The following is an 18653-nucleotide window of genomic DNA, read 5'->3' as shown; positions in this document are numbered from 1 at the left end:
AACAATATTGTCAGAAATTAACAATACTTACAAATAGTTTTCAGATTCTGAAGAAATAAAAGAGAGAGGAAAATAAATGTTTAAATTTTGTGTCTAAATACATACATTGCTAAAAGATATAAATAGCTTAAAGAACCAAAAGGCATTTTCTTAATTTCTGGAAAACAGAACACAGAAAGAATCAGCAATGTTTTAAACAAAAATTCATAAAAAATTATTTCAGTCCCATGTAATTAATTTCTGTTCTATTTTAGCTTTCTAATTAAAGTCCTGGAAGTTTGCTTTAAGTCCATTGGTATATTACCTCCAAAGTTATCAGAAATTTGTATTCAAGAGAGCCTGTCAACTTTCCATTATTTTCCTTGAAGGATAAACTTTGGACTTAGCCAGTTACAAAAAAAATACTTTCTGAGATGAATAAAAAATTATTACTGATAACATATACTAAAACAGACTAATTTAGGACATATGTATATATACTAACATAACCCACAGAAAATTCACCACTATTTCATACTTTACAATATTTCATATACAATTTTTTGTGATGTTTATTTTCTATTTTTAAAAAATTTTTAATTAAATTTATTTTAGGTTAATGTGAGAGTATAAGCAACCATATCACAATATTTGATTTTGTTAGGTAGAGTTTTTCTTGTGGTTATGTCCTACACACAAAATGTGTGCCAACCCCTCCCACCCTGTGCTCATTTAGTAAGAGACCCCAACCCCCTACCCTTTCCCTTCATCAGTACCCTTCCCCCCAACTTGAATTGAAATGAGTTTTTCTCTTATGTGGGCATGCATCAGATCATCTACTGGCTTCATATTAGTATTGAGTACATTGGATATTTGCTTTTCCATTCTTGTGATACTTTACTAAGAAGAATGTGTTTCTACTTCATCCAGGATATTACAAAAGATGTGAAGTCACTGTCTTTTTTATGGCTGAATAGTATTCCATGAGTTGATGGGCACTTATGTTGTCTCCACATCCTGGTGATTGTAAATTGAGCTGCAATAAATCCTATACAGTTTTAACACACTGAAGTCTAACAGGCTTTTCTCAGACTTTCAGTGGTCTTAATATTTCAAAAAGATTAAATTTAGAGTTTTGATTTTGGAAGGTTTGTCAAAGATCAAAGTCTTAAAACATTTGTTCAAATAGGATCACAAGTAACAAGATTCTAAAGGCAATACAGATTATATGGGTATCAACCTTAACCCTTTTAAAGTTCAGGTTTATCTAGTTAGCCAAAATCCTAATACAAACAACACAGGAATTGTTTCTTTCAAGGCACTTAACTAAAAAGGTAAAGAAACGTCCTGTAGCATGATTTTTAAATTGAAGGGAAACAGGTAAATAAATTTTATAAATTATACCCAACTGGATCAAATGAAAATTCCTTCATAAATTCCCTCTTATGAGTTCTGTTGAACCTGCACAGACAACCTGCAAACATCCTAAACTTTCTGTTTTGCCTTTCCTTTCACTTTTCTTAAATAACCATTCTTTTTCAGAACAAAATTTACCGCACAAGATCTTTTCTTACACAATGCTATTTTCCTTTCTGTTTAGTCTTTCTTACCTCCCAAAAAACACTTTTGACAAAACAGGATCACAGTTTACTATAAAGTTAATTATTCACTTGGCCAAACTGATAATTAGAAGATTTTAAAGGCAAAAATCTTATTCTTTGATAACAACTCAGTTTCCCAAACACTTTGAACAGCTGAAGTATTACGTTTTATAAATTACCAAGACATTTTATGAAACATAACATGACTTTAAGGTTTTAGGTTACTGAAGTGTTCTGAAACCACAACATAGGCACCATTTCTGACATCTTTTCCTAGTCATCCTAAGACTCACATGGCATCAAAGATGGCTGCAAAGGACAGGACCTATCTGTGTCCATAATTCATTTACTAGGTGCAGAGTTCAAGACAGAAAGCAGGAAGACTGGGGGGTTCAGTTTCTCCCAGAATAGCCAGGAGGCAAAGCTGGAGCAGAGAAGAAGGGGCCATGTGGACTAGACTATGCCTTGTAGCTGCTGTCCTAGGCAAGGAGACCATGTCCCTAGGCCTCACCAAGGCCACCTATCTGACCTCAGAATTCAGAGGCTCAAAATCAGGAATATAAGCTCATAGTCAAATTTAGCAAAATTTAGAAATATTACAGAGGTGACAATTCTATAATTTCTAAACATCTAAATGTTATAACAGTTTTAAAACTAGTTTTATTTATCAAAGAATACCAACATCATCTAAACAAAAAGGCATTTGAGTTCCTTTCTGTTTTCCTGATAAAATATTTGATGGAAGTGCTTACTTTTTCTTTTTTTAAGCCAATCAATTAGAGCTCTTTTGCATATTTTGATAGTGAAATATCACAGGCATATGACATATACAGACATACAGACAGAATACAGAGGCAGAATTTATATTTGCCAGCTTTTAAACATATTTTTATTTAGACTAGTAATTTTTAATTACCTAATTTATTTATCTTAGCAGTTTACCTAGGCTTTAATTATCATTTAAAGCTATTTACACCCTGTAAATTAGTTATATAAATACAGTTTTAATTACTGCTTTTAAACTCATAAATTCTACCAAGAATAAACAAACTTAAGTATTTTAAGCAGACTTATTATTTTAAACAACGTACAACATTGTAATAATGGAAGGATCCATTCAAAGGTCACTTTTCTCTAGAGTCGAGATGATAGAAACATCAGCCTGGCCATGTTACAGTAAAATTTCATTGTTATTTATTTATTTGTTTATTTAGAGACAAGAGTTTCGCTTTGCTGCTCCCGGTAGAGTGCTGCAGTGTCATAGCTCACATCGACCTCCAACTCTTGGGCTCAAAAGATTCTCTTACCTCAGCTCCCTGAGTAGCTGGGACTACAGGCACCTGCCACAACACCCAGCTATTTTTAGAGATGGGGATCTCTCTCTAGCTCAGGCTGGTCTTGAACTTGTGAGCTCAGGTGATGTGTCCACCTCTGCCTTTCAAAGTGCTGGGATTACAGGTGTGAGCCACTATGCCTGGGGTTTTAGTTATAGGTTGATACCCTACTGAGACCAATCATACAGAATATGCCCCAATGGGCTGCATTTGGGATTGAGGCCTGAGCTCTCATAATACACACCAGATACATAAATACCAGATTTCTCAAGAACAAAATCAGAACTGATGAGAACTAAAGTTCTCAGTGTGCAACCATGATGCCTGAGCTGCCATAATACCAACCAAATACAGAAACACCAGATTTCTTGAGAACAAAGCCAGAACTAATGAGAACTAAAGTTCTCAGTGCACAACCAGAATGAAGCAGGTAGACCTTAGTGAGTGATAACAATGACGAGTGAGAGCAGAGCCCAAAGACTCCCAGAAGAAATCTCCTGGCAGTGCTGCTGGGAATGTTCAAGTACTGCACTCCCAGACCCGGCTGTCCAGGTGACTGCTAGGCTTCCCTGGTGAAGGACTTATCGGAGCAGGCTAGGAGTCCCTTCATGGTCACCAGATGCAGATTGTCCAGCCACCTGTCACTGTCAACCAAAATGCAGAGACAGGGACAGGTCCAACTTTATTTGTCAGAAGGCTGGGATTCTGGAGAACAGTGAGAATAGTCTCTCCAAGACTGTTCTGTTCTTCCATTTCCAAAATCATAGTTTTATACATAAAAGTTCAAAGCAAAGACCACACCAACCCCTATTCCAAATAATAATCAGCATAACTCAGTGACCTATTACAACATTCCAATTCAAAAGTTAATTTCCTAAATCAATTCACCTAAACTACTCAAGATAGGCATCTTTGAGGGGGGAGCTAAATTGATAAAACAGGAAGAATGGGAGACAGTTGGTGAAGGTCAGGCAGGACCTAAACTGACCAGTCCAGCTGTGTCATGTCTACCCTAGCCTGACAGACTCCATCTTATTCTCACTACACATGATTTCAGTTATACCATCATACCAAAGGTGGGAAATGTTGTAGATAAAGCTCTAGTTAAAATAAGATGGCCAGGTAAAGTACTCTAAACAAAGGTGAGACTTGTCATACAGTTAGAACAATGATAAGAGTTTCTAGTGACTCAGTCCTCCCAGTCAGACACTCTTATAAACATCAATTTCTCTTATAATTTTCTTCCATAAAGGCATTTTAAAATATCTAATTAAGGGCCAGGAGCATTGGCTCATCATGCCTATAATCTCAGTGCTTTTGGAGGCTGCAGCAGGAGGACTGCTAAACTGGTTAGTAATCAGATCCAATCTGAGCCCAGACCCAGGCCTCATCTGATTCCAAACTCAGTACGGTTTTCCTTAGTGCAGGTTTTCTTGCAACTTTCAAACCAGCTAGCAGTTTGTTCAAGCAAACTTGGAGAATTTAAACACAAATTTGTAGAATTTCAAAGTTTGAGAGATGACTTATCCCTGGGCCCAAATTTGAGCACAACTTGGCAGGCACTTTGCTTGTTCATATGACACTCTTGGGGTTTCTCTGGAAGCCACTTCTGACAAATTACATTCAACGGAGTTTAACTAAGCAAAGAACAATCCACGGATCAGGCAGCTGAGCCTGAACAAACAAGTTCATAGAGATTTCAGCATTGCCACGTGGTAAAAGTTCACAAACAGTATTGTTCAGATTCAGATGATCAACAAAGAAGAAAGAGTAGAGAGAGATGGGAGTAAATGGGGCTGACTCTAGTTGGAACAGAGAGCTAACATGTTTGCTTTAGGGCATTTTAGCTAAAGTACTAAGTGAAACTGATAAGCCTTAACCAGGTTACAGCTTAAACTGGGAAATAAGAGGTGTCTGTCTAAAGAGGTAGAAAAGACATTTACATTCTACATTTACTAAGTTTCACATATACCCTTGTAAGATGCACCGCTGGTGTAATCCCACCAATCACCCTCCTTCCGCCCCCCTTCCCCCTCCCTCCCCTCCCTTTCCCCCTTTCCCCTATTCTTAGGTTATAACTGGGTTATAGCTTTCATGTGAAAGCCATACATTAGTTTCATAGTAGGGCTGAGTACATTGGATACTTTTTCTTCCATTCTTGAGATACTTTATTAAGAAGAATATGTTCCAGCTCCATCCATGTAAACATGAAAGAGGTAAAGTCTCCATCTTTCTTTAAGGCTGCATAGTATTCCATGGTGTACATATACCACAATTTATTAATCCATTCATGGATTGATGGGCACTTGGGCTTTTTCCATGACGTAGTGTGATGAAAATGTGTCAAACAGTCTATAAAACCAGTGTATGGTGCCCCATGATTGCATTAATGTACACAGCTATGATTTAATAAAAAAAATAAATAAAATAAAATAAAGACGTAGAAAACCGGTTTCTGGGAGATCTAGAAAAATCACAAAAATGGCTTGACTCAAAGAGTTTGACCAGCCGTAAATTGGATCTGTCCCACATTTCTGTCTAGCCTTATTGACTTGAGTCTTTTCAACTACCAGCCATCCTCCCAGAGTAGCAATTACAGAGAAGCAAACAAGGAGACAGTGACTAATTATGGTCAAGCAAACGAGGAGCAAGAGATATAAAGAAACAGATATTTTCAAACAGGCTGAATGTATAGAGTCTCTGACCATTTTCCACTGTGGTGGCAAAGTTGTTAAGGTCCTGAAGGACATTTAAGTTAAAAAGTGCCATTTTCAGGCCATTGAGAGTCATTATTAAATTTGTATTGAGGCCAAGCCATGTTACAGAAAGATATAAGGTGCTTAGGCTGGACGTTGGGCATGAGGCTGATGTTGTTTTGGTTGTGTAAAAGGTAGCCAAAAGGGGAGAGGGGGGAACTGTCCAGCACCCATATTGAAGAAGAAAACAGAAAGAGAAGAGAGGAAAAGGAAGGGTGAGGATAAGGGCCTTCAGGGTGGCCAAGAGACAGAGGGCATTCCAAATCTCAGTCTGACTGCCTGGAGAGGCCAGAGGAGAGTATCTAATCCAGGCATCCCCAGAACAAGAGAAAGTCTGGGAGTGGAGGTCCAGGGTCCAGCCTGAGGGGGATTTCTGGCCAACTCTTAGCACTTTTGGAAGAAAACTGACAGCAAATCAGAAATTCTAACAGGGAAGGCCAGGGAAAAGAAGGTTGGAGAAGAAGCAGTGGTGTCTTGTGGATTCTTTGTGGCTAACCTGGTACAAGACTGGGTTTGGCATCAAAAGTTACATGCTAGAGTCAAAGGTGTTGCAAAGAACCAGGCCAAGTAGAGTTAATAGCAGGGATTTATTAAAAACATCTGCAAGTGGTCTGCCACCCTGGGAGGCCAAGATGTATGGATTGTCTGAGCTCAGGTTCAACACCAGCCTGAGTACATGTGAGATCCCTATTAAAAATAGAAAAACTAGGGAGGGTGATTGGTGGGATTACACCTGCGGTGCATCTTACAAGGGTACTTGTGAAACTTAGTAAATGTAGAATATAAATGTCTTAACACAATAACTAAGAAAATGCCAGGAAGGCTATGTTAACCAGTGTGATGAAAATGTGTCAAACGGTCTATAAAACCAGTGTATGGTGCCCCATGATAGTATTAATGTACACAGCTATGATTTAACAATAAAAAAAGAATGCTAAAACAAACAAACAAAAAAAAAATAGAAAAAACTAGCCGGGTGTTGTGGCAGGTGCCTTTAGTCCCATCTACTGGGGAGGCTGAGGCAGGAGGATTGCTGGAGTCCAAGAGTTTGTGGTTACTGTGAGCTATGATGCTTCAGCACTCTACCCAGGGCAAAAGAATGTGACTCTGTCTCAAAGAAATCAAATAACACGCGCACGTGCACACACACACACACACCTGCCATCAGTGGGATGCCACTGAAAATGGTAATAGCCACTAGTTAGGATAAGGAGCCTTTTTAAAAGTAACTCAGGGTATGTCAGGGTATGGCATAAGTGTAGCTCAGAGTGTGGTAGCCATGCTCAGTAACTTGTCATTTGTGGTGATTTACATGCGTAATCCTATCACTTTAGGAGGCGGAGGATCACTTGAGCTCAGGAGTTCAAGACCAGCTCGAGCAAGAGTCAGACCCCGTCTCTACTGAAAAAAAAAAACTAGCCAGGTATGGTGGTGGACACCTATAGTCCCAGCTACTCCTATAGTCCCTGCTACTCAGGAGGCTGAGACAGGAAGATCACTTGAGCTCAGGAATTGGAGGTTGCAGTGAGGGAGGCTAAAGCCATGGCACTCTAGCCTGGGGCAACAGAGTGAGATTCTGTCTAAAAAAAAAGTCATCTGCTGGAGGCCTTGTAAAAGTTGGAGGGTTATCTGTTGGAAATCTTCTGTAATCTGGAAGGATCCTTTTGCTTAAAGGATGTCCAGATCCATCAGAGCCAGAGAAAAACTAACAAACTCATAACTGAGCTTGTTAAATACAGTATCTCTCTGTTGCTATGGTGATTACTGCCTTCCCATTCCTCCCTTTCCAACTTCACTCTCTTTCCAATAGAATATTATGATCTAGACCTAGAAATTTAATGTCAGCATAATTTTTAATTTTTTATGCATTCTGAAGTTTTGAAAATATTTAAAAATTCTTTTCTTCTTCATTACCTCAACCCAGAGATCAACCCTTTCAAAATAGAGATATTACCTTTTGAAGGACACACCTTTTTTGTGTGAGGTCTGAGGAAGTAAAAGCTGCCTCAATATTCTTTCCTTTTTTTTGAGACAGAGTCTCCCTTTGTTGCCCTCAGTGGAGTGTTGTGGTGTCGTAGGTCACAGCAACCTCCAACTCTTGGGCTCAAGTGATCCTCCTGCCTCAGCCTCCTAGGTAGCCAGGACTACAGGTGCACCACAACACCCAGCTATTTTTAGAGACAGGGTCTCGCTCTTGCTCAGGCTAGTCTCCAATTCCTGAGGGCCAGCAATCCACCTGCCTTAGCCTCCCAGAGTGCGAGTATTGCAGGCATGAGCTACCACACCTGGCCAGGCTCTTTCCTTATTTTGTTACACTTGTCAGTTTTTGAACATTTATGCATCATACTTTGAAATTAAATTTTTTTAATTTTTTTGGTTCTTTAAAATTGGAGTTTTGTCTTCTACAATTTATTTCTATTATTTCCAAAAATTTACAAGAAAGGAGAATAGGTCAGAATTGTCTTTTCTCATTTTAAATCCTGATCCACTTTTTTGACCCTGATTAATTGGTACTAAACAGACAAAACACAGGTCTAATTGATTTAGTCACATCATTACTTGAATATTTTAAAGTCAGACCTTGTATGTTTTCGAAAGCACTATACAGCCAAAGGTATAAAAAATTGATTCTAGTATTTCCTGTCTTCCTCTTGAATTTATTTCTTGTTTTTGCAGAGTACTTTATATTTATTTCAGCTAGACCTCATGCGTAATAAATTTTTGAGGTCTTGCATGTATAATAATGATTCTTGGGTCGTATTTCTTCAGAATTGTGAAGCTATTGCTGAATTTTCTTTCTATATCTAGTATTATTGATGAAAAAAATCTAATGCCAATCTAATTGTTGTTGCTTTGTAGTTTTTTGTGTTGGGGAGAGTCTTGCACAGCCACCTGGGCTAGAGTGCAGTGGCATCATCATATCTCACTGCAGCCTCAAACTCCTGGGCTTAAGTGGTTCTCCTGCCTTCTTAACCTCCTGAGTAGCTGGGTCTATGTTGTTCCCACCACATCTGGCTAATTTTTCTATTTTTTGTAGAGACAGCATCTCACTATGACTCTTATTTTTAAAAAAATATGAATGTTTCCTCTTTTATTTTTTTATTTATCCCCTTCCTTTGTAATCTCCATTTTTCCTCCTGAGACTCTGTTTAAAAAATATTGGAACATCCTGATCTATCCTACATATCTTATAACTTTAAAATACATGTATATTTTTAAAAATATATTTGTTTATCTCAGTCCTGGGAATGCTCTTCACCTTAATTGTGATTTCATAATTCTCAACTGGATTTGTTTTTCCCTTCAATAAATCTACTGTATTTTAAAATTCAATTCTCAAAATGTAAATTACCAGAATAACTCATATTTTTAACTTAATCAATACAATATTGATTCACATTTGCCTTTGAATATTAGTTCTATGTATTCTATAGCACTTTTTATTTGCCCTATTAACTTTGTTAATTCTTTGCTGAGATCAGTATCTCTCTTTTATTTCCTCAAAAATCTTCTTCTTCTTCTTCTTTTTTTTTTTTTTGCAGTTTTTGGCCGGGGCTGGGTTTGAACCCATCACCTCTTGTATATGGGACTGGCACCCTACTCCTTGAGCCAAAGGCACCATCCCCCAAACTTTCTTAGTTCTTTGTATTTGAGCCTGTCTGTGAATTCTATATTTGTTTTATTTTTTGTAGTCAAGATTGTGAGGATGGGCTGGGCAAGGTGGCTCATCCCTGTAGTCCTCTGGGAGGCTGAGGCAGGAGGATTGCTTGAGCTCAGGAGTTCCAGACCAGCCTGAGTAAGAGTCACACACATGTCTCAAAAAACAGAAAGACTTGGGCGGTGCCTGTGGCTCAAGGAGTAGGGCGCTGGCCCCATATACCACGGGTAGTGGGTTCGAGCCTGGCCCCGGCCAAAAAACTGCAAAAAAAAAAAAAAAGAAAGAAAGAAAGACTTGCTGGGTGCCTGTGGGCCCACCTACTCCAGAGGCTGAGGCAGGAGGATTGCTTGAGCCCAAGAAACCAGGAGTTTGAGGTTGCTGTGAGCAAGGCTGAGGCCATGGCACTCTGGCTAGGGCAGCAGAATGAGACTATGTCTCAAAAAAAAAAAAAAAAAATTGTGAGAATGGACGGAAGTGTTTCCAGGTGGGGTGTATCAGTAAGTTTTCTGGTTACTACAAGGCTTCCTGATTCATTCCAGAAATGATCAGATATCTTAAGGGCCTGTAGACGTAATCCCCATATAGGAAGAGATGCCTTTACATCTGTTATTAGGAAACAGGAAGCAGGAGCCAAACCAACAGGCTGCTACTTTAGGACCCCTGACTAGTAACCCTGGCAGTAGCACGGCCACTCTCTTTTGCTCCCTTTCCTGCTCCCTCTAACCTGCGAGCACCCTCAGAGCCCTCCCTACCTTTTCCAGCAGTTTCTTTTTTTTTTTTCATGTTCTGGGTTACTATTTCTTTGTTTAATCTGATCCCATCGGCTTCCTTACTTTTAGGACTGCTTCACAATTTCTGGTCCGCTGAGAGCATTCTTTCCTTTATCTTGATACTTAGTATAATTTTTCTGTCATTTTGAAAGTTCGAAGTGAGAAGGGCAGATTAGAGCTGGTGCCAAGTGTGGGGTCATAATCTAGTCTCATTACCGATAATCAGACCTAGAATCCCAATGTAGTATTCTCATTACCTAAATTCTCATTACAAACTCTGGTTAGGTGAATTACATTGGATCATCCTCTCAGTCTAACCACTAGATGTGAGAAAATATGGAAGAGGTAATAACACATTAGATAAAAGCCTGAATTATCAATCAACTAAATTCAATTTTGTTTAACAAATTAAACATAAGCCTAAATAATCAGCTAAGTCAATGCATGCAATCATTTTAAGAAAATTGCCAAGTTTTTGTTGTTTTATATTAGACAGAGTCTCACTCTACCGGCTTGGGTAGAGTACCATGGAGTCATCATAGCTCACTGCAATGTCTAACTCCTGGCTTCAAGCGGTCCTCCTGCCTCAGCCTCCCAAGTAGTTGGGACTTACAGGCATGAGCCACCACGCCCAGCTAATTTTTCTATTTTTAATACTACTCTTGCTCAGGGTGGTCTTGAGCTCCTGAGTGCAAGCAATCCTGCCTGGGCTTCATAGAGTGCTAGGATTTACAGGTGTGAGCCATGATGCCCAGCCAACCCAGTTTTTTCAACAAATAAGTGTCATGGGAAGAAAGTAAATATGGGCCAGCTGTTACAGGCCAATGGAGGCTAGAATGACATTTCAACCACATGAAATGAATGAACAGTTTTCAATTCTGATTTGAAAAAACAATTTTGACACAACCAGAGAAACTTTAATAAATATGATGTTACTGTTAGTTGATATTAGGAAATTATAATCTATTAATTTTATTTATTGTGACAATAGCATCACATTTAGCTATGTTTTTTTTAAAAAACAATCCCTTATCTGCTAGAGCATGGGCAAACAAACTATGGGCTACTATCTTTATTGTTTGTTTTTTATTAATTGATTGGTTTTTCATTTATAATTGACACATAATAATTGTACATGTTTTCAGAGTACAGTGTGATGTTACAATTCCTGTATGCATGGTTACAATGCATGTATATAGATAAAAGGAACAAATTAGGATAATTACTGTATCTATTCACTTTAAACATTTATCATATCTTTGTAGCGTTAAGATTCAATATCTTCTTTTTTGTGTGTCTTTGTCTGATTTGAGAATCAGGGTAGTGTTGACCTTGTAGAATAAGTTTGGAAGGATTCTCTCATCTTCAATTTTTAAAAAAATTTAAGAAGAACTGGTCTTAGCTGTTCTTTAAATGTCTGATAGACTTCTCTTTGAGCTATCTGGAAATATACACCACATTGTGGTTTGCTCTAGTCACCCTACTATGTAAGAGAATACTAGAATGTATAAGATCAGACAATTAAGTTTGTGAACTCACCCTAGAAAAAGTGCTACGTACCTCCTTGCTGAATATCACTACGGTCACCTTCAAAGTTTTTCCGTTGGCCACATGGTGACTATAGTTATATTCAGTAATGAGGTATGTAGCACTTTCAATAGGGCAAGTTTGCAAACTTAGTTGTCAGAACTTGTATTCTTTTTTTTGGGGGGGGGGCGGACAGAGTCTCAAGCTGTGGCCCTGGGTAGAGTGCCGTGGTGTTACAGCTCACAGCAAGTTCAAACTCTTGAGCTCAAGTGATTTCCTGCCCCAACCTCCAGGTAGCTGGGACCACAGGTGCCTGCCACAACACCCAGCAATTTTTTTTGTTGTAGTTGTCCCTGTTGTTTTAGCTGGCCTGGGCTGGGTTTGAACCCTCTAGCCTTGGTGTATGTGGCTGGCGTCCTACCCTCTGAGCTACAGGTGCTGCCCAGAACTTGTATTCTTATCTAACTTTGTACTTTTTGACCAACCTCTCCCATTCACCCTTCCCCTCTACCCTTCCTAGTCCCTGCTTCCCACTATTGTACCCTCTACTTCTATAAAATTAACTTTTTAATATCTAAATTTGAGTAAATTTTTTTCCCTTCTACTAATTTTACTTTTAGTTTGCTTTTGTTTTTCCCAGTTTCTTAATGACATTTGCTTGTTTGTCTGAGATCTTCCTATTTTTCTAATGTAGGCATTTATTGCTATAAATTTCCCTTTTAGAATTACTTTTGCTGGATCCCACAGGCTCTGTGAGTGTATTTTGCTGGATTGGGGGAGGGTATGGCACTCTACTTTTCCCCTCAATTCTGGTAAATTAGGAGTGGTATTCTTGTCTTTGAATGATTTCTGTACTAGTTGTACTTTTGTGAGGTGAGTGGTGCCAAGGGATCTTCTATTCCACCATCTTGCTGATGTCCTTTGCATCTGTTTTTTTTTTTGAGACAGAGCCTCAAGCTGTTGCCCTGGGTAGAGTGCTGTGGCATCGCAGCTCACAGCAACCTCCAACTCCTGGGCTCAAGCGATTCTCCTGCCTCTGGCCTCCCAAGTAGCTGGGACTACAGGCACGCACCACAACGCCCAGCTATTTTTTGGTTGCAGCCGTCATTGCTGTTTGGGCTGGATTCGAACCTGCCAGCTCAGGTGTATGTGGCTGGTGCCTTAACTGCTTGAGCCACAGGCGCCGAGCCTGCATCTGTTTTTGTAAATGAACTTTTTCTGGAACACAGCACACCTACCCTGTTTCCCCGAAAATAAGACATCCTCCGAAAATAAGACCTATTTACGGGACCCATAAGATGTCCCCTGAAAATAAGACCTACCGCATCTTTGGGAGCAAAACTTAATATAAGACACTGTCTTATTTTCGGGGAAACAGGGTATTTGCTTATAATTGTATGTGGTGGCTTTTGCGCTACAACAGCAGAGATGAGAGGTTATATAGGAGACAGTCTGGCTCACAAAGCCTAAACCATTTATTCTCTGGCCCTTTACGAAAAATTTGGTCAATCCTGTGTTAAAAGGACAAACTACGGTATTTATATTTGGAATTTCCTTTAAATTAATCTGGCAAAAATGAAATTGGTGGAAGATAGATGAAACAAAATTTATAGTTTTTGAAACTTACAATGAATATATGAGAATTCATTAATGATTCTATTTCTGTACACATTTGAAAAATTCTATTATCAGTTGTTAAAATAAATTATCTTCTGTATATTTAGTACACATGGAGGTCCTGAGTTTGAAAATTATTAGTTCTGACTTATGAAGCAGTTAGAGAGGTGGGGTACAGCAGTTCATGCCTGCAATTGCAGCACTTTGGGAGGCCAAGGCAGGAGGATGGCTTGAGGCAAAGGGTCCAAGACCAGCCTGAGCAACATAGTGAGACTCATCTCTTCAAAATATAGAAAAAATTAGCTGAGTGTGGTGGTGCATGCCTATAATCTCTGGTACTCAGAAGGCTGAGACAGAAGGGCCATTTGAGCTCGAGAATATAAAGTTGCAGCAAGCTACAGTGATGCCACTACACTCTAACTTGAGCTACAGAGTGAGACTCTGTCTCCAAAAAAGAAACAACAACAAAACGAAAACCAAAACAAACAAATCAGGTAGAGAGAGGGATAAAATACGAGACAGAGATTATTTGTTGAGAATCAGCTATGTTACTGACAGGATGCTATGTGCTTGATGAGTGTCTTTTACAAAAAAATCTTTAAGACAACTTGTTGAGGTGGTTATTATGACTCATAATTTCCGGACGGAAGTTCAGGAGCTTAGAGACATTGATTACGGAGAGCAAAGAGCAGGACTGGAATTTGAGCCTTGCTTGAGTCCTATTCTTAGGTTAGTACCATTATTGACACGTGTATCACATGCTCATACTGCTAAGTAGACAACACTACCAAGGAAAGTTCAAAAACTCCCTCGCGTAGAGCAGATGTTACTAACCTTCAGGGTTCTTACCCTGAGCCGCAACGCTAGCTTTGCTATGCTTCCCTGTGTGGGAGTTTAGGCAGTTTTTCAGCAAGTGAAAGATGACTGGGTGTCTTCCAGGAATATGGATGGAATAGGTAAAAGCACGTAGATACACTCGGGAGACAGGAATCTTTTAACTTTTATTTTTGCCGAATACAAGCATATTTTCTGCAAAACAGTATGAGTTAAGTACACTTCAATGGAGATAAGGTATTTAAAATACAATTATGACAATTACAAAAAAAAAAACTTAACATGAATATAGAAGTGCAAAGAGCCTGTGAACAAAACAAACAAAAACAAAAATAAATGAAATAAGAACAAAATCTCTCCACATTTTAGATAGCCTATTCATTTCTTTTCTTTTCCAGATGGAAGTTTCCTAGAACTGTTGGGATAAGGTTCAGAGTCGAAGACAGTTATTTCACCGAGAACATGCATCTGATTCATGGAAGGTCTATGTTCCAGACTGGGCAGCCAAGGCTAAGTATCTCCCAATTTCATTGAGATCTCAGGAAAATGCAGGCTTTCTGGACACATAAGGTCACTGCTAAGTGCAGCTGTATTTAACTGGTGTGAGTCCATACACCTCATTTAGGTTTAAAAATAGGTGCTCTCCTTGCCCGTGGTATCGAGCTGCAGGTATTCCAGAGTACCTTTTTTATAGCTGGCTACCCGTCGTGGTTTTTGGTTTCTTATCCCTGTAGCCTCCCTTTTCTGTAAAGAGTTGGCAATCATGTCTGAAAACTCTGCTTGCAAACGTTGTTGATTCTCCCTAGAAATAAGGTGGGGGAAGAGAAAATAGAGCTTTTTGGTAATTCATGCAGAATATTCCTTAGCTCCAGAATAATCACTTCAGTTATGCAGTTACTCTTTGAGTGGCTACTCTGTGCTAGACACCAGAAGTCCATAGAATATAAAATAATCCTTGCCTTTTGTGAGCTTAAAGAACTGTCATCCCTGCTATGTGTAGTTGTGGAATAAGCAGAATATATTTCAAGCAAGAAATCAGACTTCAATTTCAAAGTGAAACAACCTGATGTTGTTGGAATTCAGAGGCGTGGTTAGGAGGATCCAGGCTTACACACGCCACTGGAAGAAGGGGCCAATTGCTGTGAAGGATTCTAACCTGTTGCAAACTCACCCATTTGGCCCCCCACATAGCTATGAGTGTGGATTTTGTTGGGAGGAGCTACAATAGTGGAGAATTTCAAGAGTTTAGAATGGATTTGGGGCACTCCCAATAAGGAACCAGTTTTCCTATGCTCCAGGGAAGATCTGGGTGGTTTTGCCTTCTGTCTGGATCTGGCATCCAGGTCTCTCCAAGACAGGGTTTTGCAACCATCACAAAAGCCATGACAACAGCCGCATGACTGATTGCCACAGCGTCTACTGATACGTAACCGGCCAACAATTTGACTTATCTTAAGGAGAACTGAAACCTGTTAGTTAGACCTGAAACTTTGTCTTCCTCACCTCAGGGAGAACAAAGACTCTATGGTAAGACCCAGGACTAGTCTTGGGGAGTTCCTGTTTTTAGCAGGTGGCTCAGCAGAAAGATGAGGACAGGAGTAGAAATGCAGAGAGCCTCTTTGCCCCCAGTATGCGCTACTCTTGTGAGAACCAGACAGGCATGAGGTGAGCTCTAACAAGTTTTCTGTTCTCCTGAGCAAGCCTAGAAAACAATGATAGCTTTGCTGTGCTTCAGTGTGGGGGAAAGGAGTCAGTGTTTAAGCAAGATGCATTTTCCCGGTGCATTCTGGGAAACTGGGCAGAAAGGAGAGAGGCCCAGACTCAGGAAATTTTGCCTAATAAATAGAATGTTTTCTGTAAAAATTGTGAGTTAAGTATACCTTAATGAACTTAAGGTATTCAAAATAAAATTGTGACAGTTAAAAAAATCCTAACATGAATACAGAAGAAAAAAGATCCAGTAAAAATGCAAAACAAGAAAAGCAAAATAAATGAAATAAGAACAAATCTCCAGTTCTAGATGGTCTATTCATTCCTACTGTTGTCCAGGTGGAAGTTCCCTGGATCAACTGTTGGACTGAGGCGCCAGAGTCAGAGGTATTTATTTCACTGAGAACAGGTATCCGATTCCCGGAAGAAAGTCCATGTTGTAGACCGGGCAGCCAAAGCTAAGTGCTTTTCTGTTTCATTAAGGTCTCAGGAAAATTCAGGTTGTCAGGACACTCAGTTTCTAGCCATCTGAGAAGGGAAGTTCCTAAACCTTCTTATGTGTGTTGCCCTTTGCCTTGTATTCAGTATATCGTTGACGCTTACAAGGAACTTGGCAACATGAATTGGCTCCACACAGCAAAACTTAGGAAGCCCTCTCCCTCCCTGCCACACCCAGAGGCTTACACAGTGGGAGGGGTTGGCAGGTTGTATTTCTGGTCCTTCATCCCAGTCAGCCAGTAGGTGATCTCATTGCCTCTCCCCTAGTGAGACAAAAGAGTTATGTACCTACTACCACAAAGACAATGAGTACGGTTCTAGCCCACTATTCCTACAATGATCGGGTTCCAAGAGATACATTTCTCTACTGTGTTTCTTATCTGTGCCCACAGTTAGGCATGTCACACATTCTTGTTATGACTTGCATTACTTCTAGATGGATCTTTATTTCCCAGTGCCATTTGAAAAACAAGTCTCTCATTCACCAGATGTGCTTTTCTTAAATTAGAGTTTTCTTTTCTTTCTCCCAAGAAACATTTCCAAACATCATTCTAGCAATATTACAAGAACTCTAACTTTAAAAGGAAGAAAATGTATCTACAATTCTGCTACTCCAACAAATCCAACCAGTTTTTATTGTCCACATTTTCTTCTAGCCCTTTTTACAACAAAGTTTTGCCACAAAATTTTTGCCACAATTTCCCTACCTTAAGTGTGTACGTTATAAATACTTATGTGTCATAATAAACAGTCATTACGTAATATTTGTTGGGCCCACCTGGAGGCTTTGTAATGTATGGAAACTTACTAGAAACCCTGTTTTTGCTAATGCTTGTATTTGAAGACCGGAGACTGGATGGTTATGTATATTCAAAAACCACCATTAAAAAAAAAGTCATTTGCTGGCTGTGTTTGGAATGCAGTAATTCATAAACCACTTATATTTTGGGGAGAATTGTCTGTGGACTTATGGAGGGCTCAAAAAGCAAGTGCAATGTTAGGGCACTTTTCATAAAAGGAGCTTTTCCAAATTCCAGTCCAAGTGGAAAGGCCAGAATTATGGCTACTGCAGACAGGTTGTCTTGCAATCAACAGTTGGCTTCAGAATAATTGTAAAAAGATTGAAGTAACTTTCAGAGACAGTTGCTGGCTTTGGTTCTGTTTCAAATGTGAGGAACAGCATGGAAAATCTGGAGTAGTGATTCTCACACTTCAGTGTGATCACAGTGTTACAAATATAGATTCATAATCTGCACCTGCAAAGAGTCTCACTTTGTAGGTCTGGTGGGTGCCCAAACACCTGCATTTTAATGAGTATCTACATGATGCCAAGTCAGGGTATGGGGCCACACCTGGTGATTCACTGGTCCAGAGCTTCAGACTGGTAAAGCAACTGGCAAGTGAGATGATCTCAGATCACAGCCACACCTCGCAGCAAGAGCAGGGAAGTAAGTGAGAAGATGGGGTTCTGATGTAAGTTAAGTAAGTCCTGGAGGAGACTGTGGCTCTTATATTTGGAGGGGGAACTGGGGACAGAACTCGGATACATGCGAAGGAAATAGTGCCAGCGTTTTATAACATATCGTTTAGAGTTAAAAATAACAAGAGGGCTTTTTGGAGTAAAGTGAAGTTTTGAGTTCACATTCTCCAGTGGTGGCTTCTCCTACAGAGGACGGTGGGTGATCATCATGGGGAGGACAGAAAGGCTTCTTCACCTGCATGCTCCTCACCTTTCCTGGCTAAGTGGACCGAGTGTGTCTGAGAGCTTTTCCAGCAAATTATCTCCCTGAATTCCTTACCTTTAAGTACGTTTCTCCCCTCACTTCATACAAGAACTGGCATTCAGTTCTCTTCAGGATGGCTATAGTGGAGCCACTCACATGAATTCTCAAGGCTGGAAATGCAAATAGAGAAATAAAAATCTCTTCCATTTTGTAATCTGTTACATGGTCACTTTAGTTTCCTGATATTCAGAATATCAGGAACACCTGATCCAAGTATCACAGTTAAAGAGAAACAAATATGGCTATGGCAGCGAACGAACACTTAAAAATATTATCACACACAGGAAGCAAAGGTCTGCTATCAGCTTTCAGGGGCTAGAGTGACAATGCTTCCTAGTTTCGTTCCATAGAATCTCATTCCAGCAACAAGTGGTACCTAGCGATGGATTTGGTTTGCAGTGTCAAGCTTGGGAGTTGGAATTGGCTTTGGTTTTGGGTCCCTGTGTTCCAATAAGTAACTGAAGTATAAGTTCCAATAAGTAACTGAAGTATTGAGAGCAAGGTGAAGATTCAGGAGAGAGTTACAGGGTCTTTTTTTTTTAAATAAGAGACAGGGTCTCTTTCTGTGCCCAGGCTGGAATACAG

The 18653-nt window shown here is 39.6% G+C and overlaps 1 protein-coding gene across 1 annotated transcript in view; it reads right to left on the bottom strand.

Moving 5' to 3' along the window:
• Positions 1-14232: 14232 nt before the first annotated feature.
• GUCY2C (guanylate cyclase 2C) overlaps positions 14233-18653 on the bottom strand; it is an 84112-nt gene continuing 79691 nt past the window's right edge. Inside the window, exons 25-27 of the mRNA XM_053555434.1 lie at positions 18084-18178; positions 16471-16547; positions 14233-14878 (exon numbers count right to left, since the gene is read on the bottom strand). Of these exons, the coding sequence (XP_053411409.1) occupies positions 14704-14878; positions 16471-16547; positions 18084-18178 (347 nt within the window). The 3' untranslated portion in view covers positions 14233-14703. The remainder of the gene's footprint in view (positions 14879-16470; positions 16548-18083; positions 18179-18653) is intronic.

The sequence above is a fragment of the Nycticebus coucang genome, chromosome 12 (genome assembly GCF_027406575.1).
Source record: "Nycticebus coucang isolate mNycCou1 chromosome 12, mNycCou1.pri, whole genome shotgun sequence".
Classification (NCBI taxonomy): domain Eukaryota; kingdom Metazoa; phylum Chordata; class Mammalia; order Primates; family Lorisidae; genus Nycticebus; species Nycticebus coucang.
This window is presented reverse-complemented; position numbering and strand designations above follow the sequence as displayed.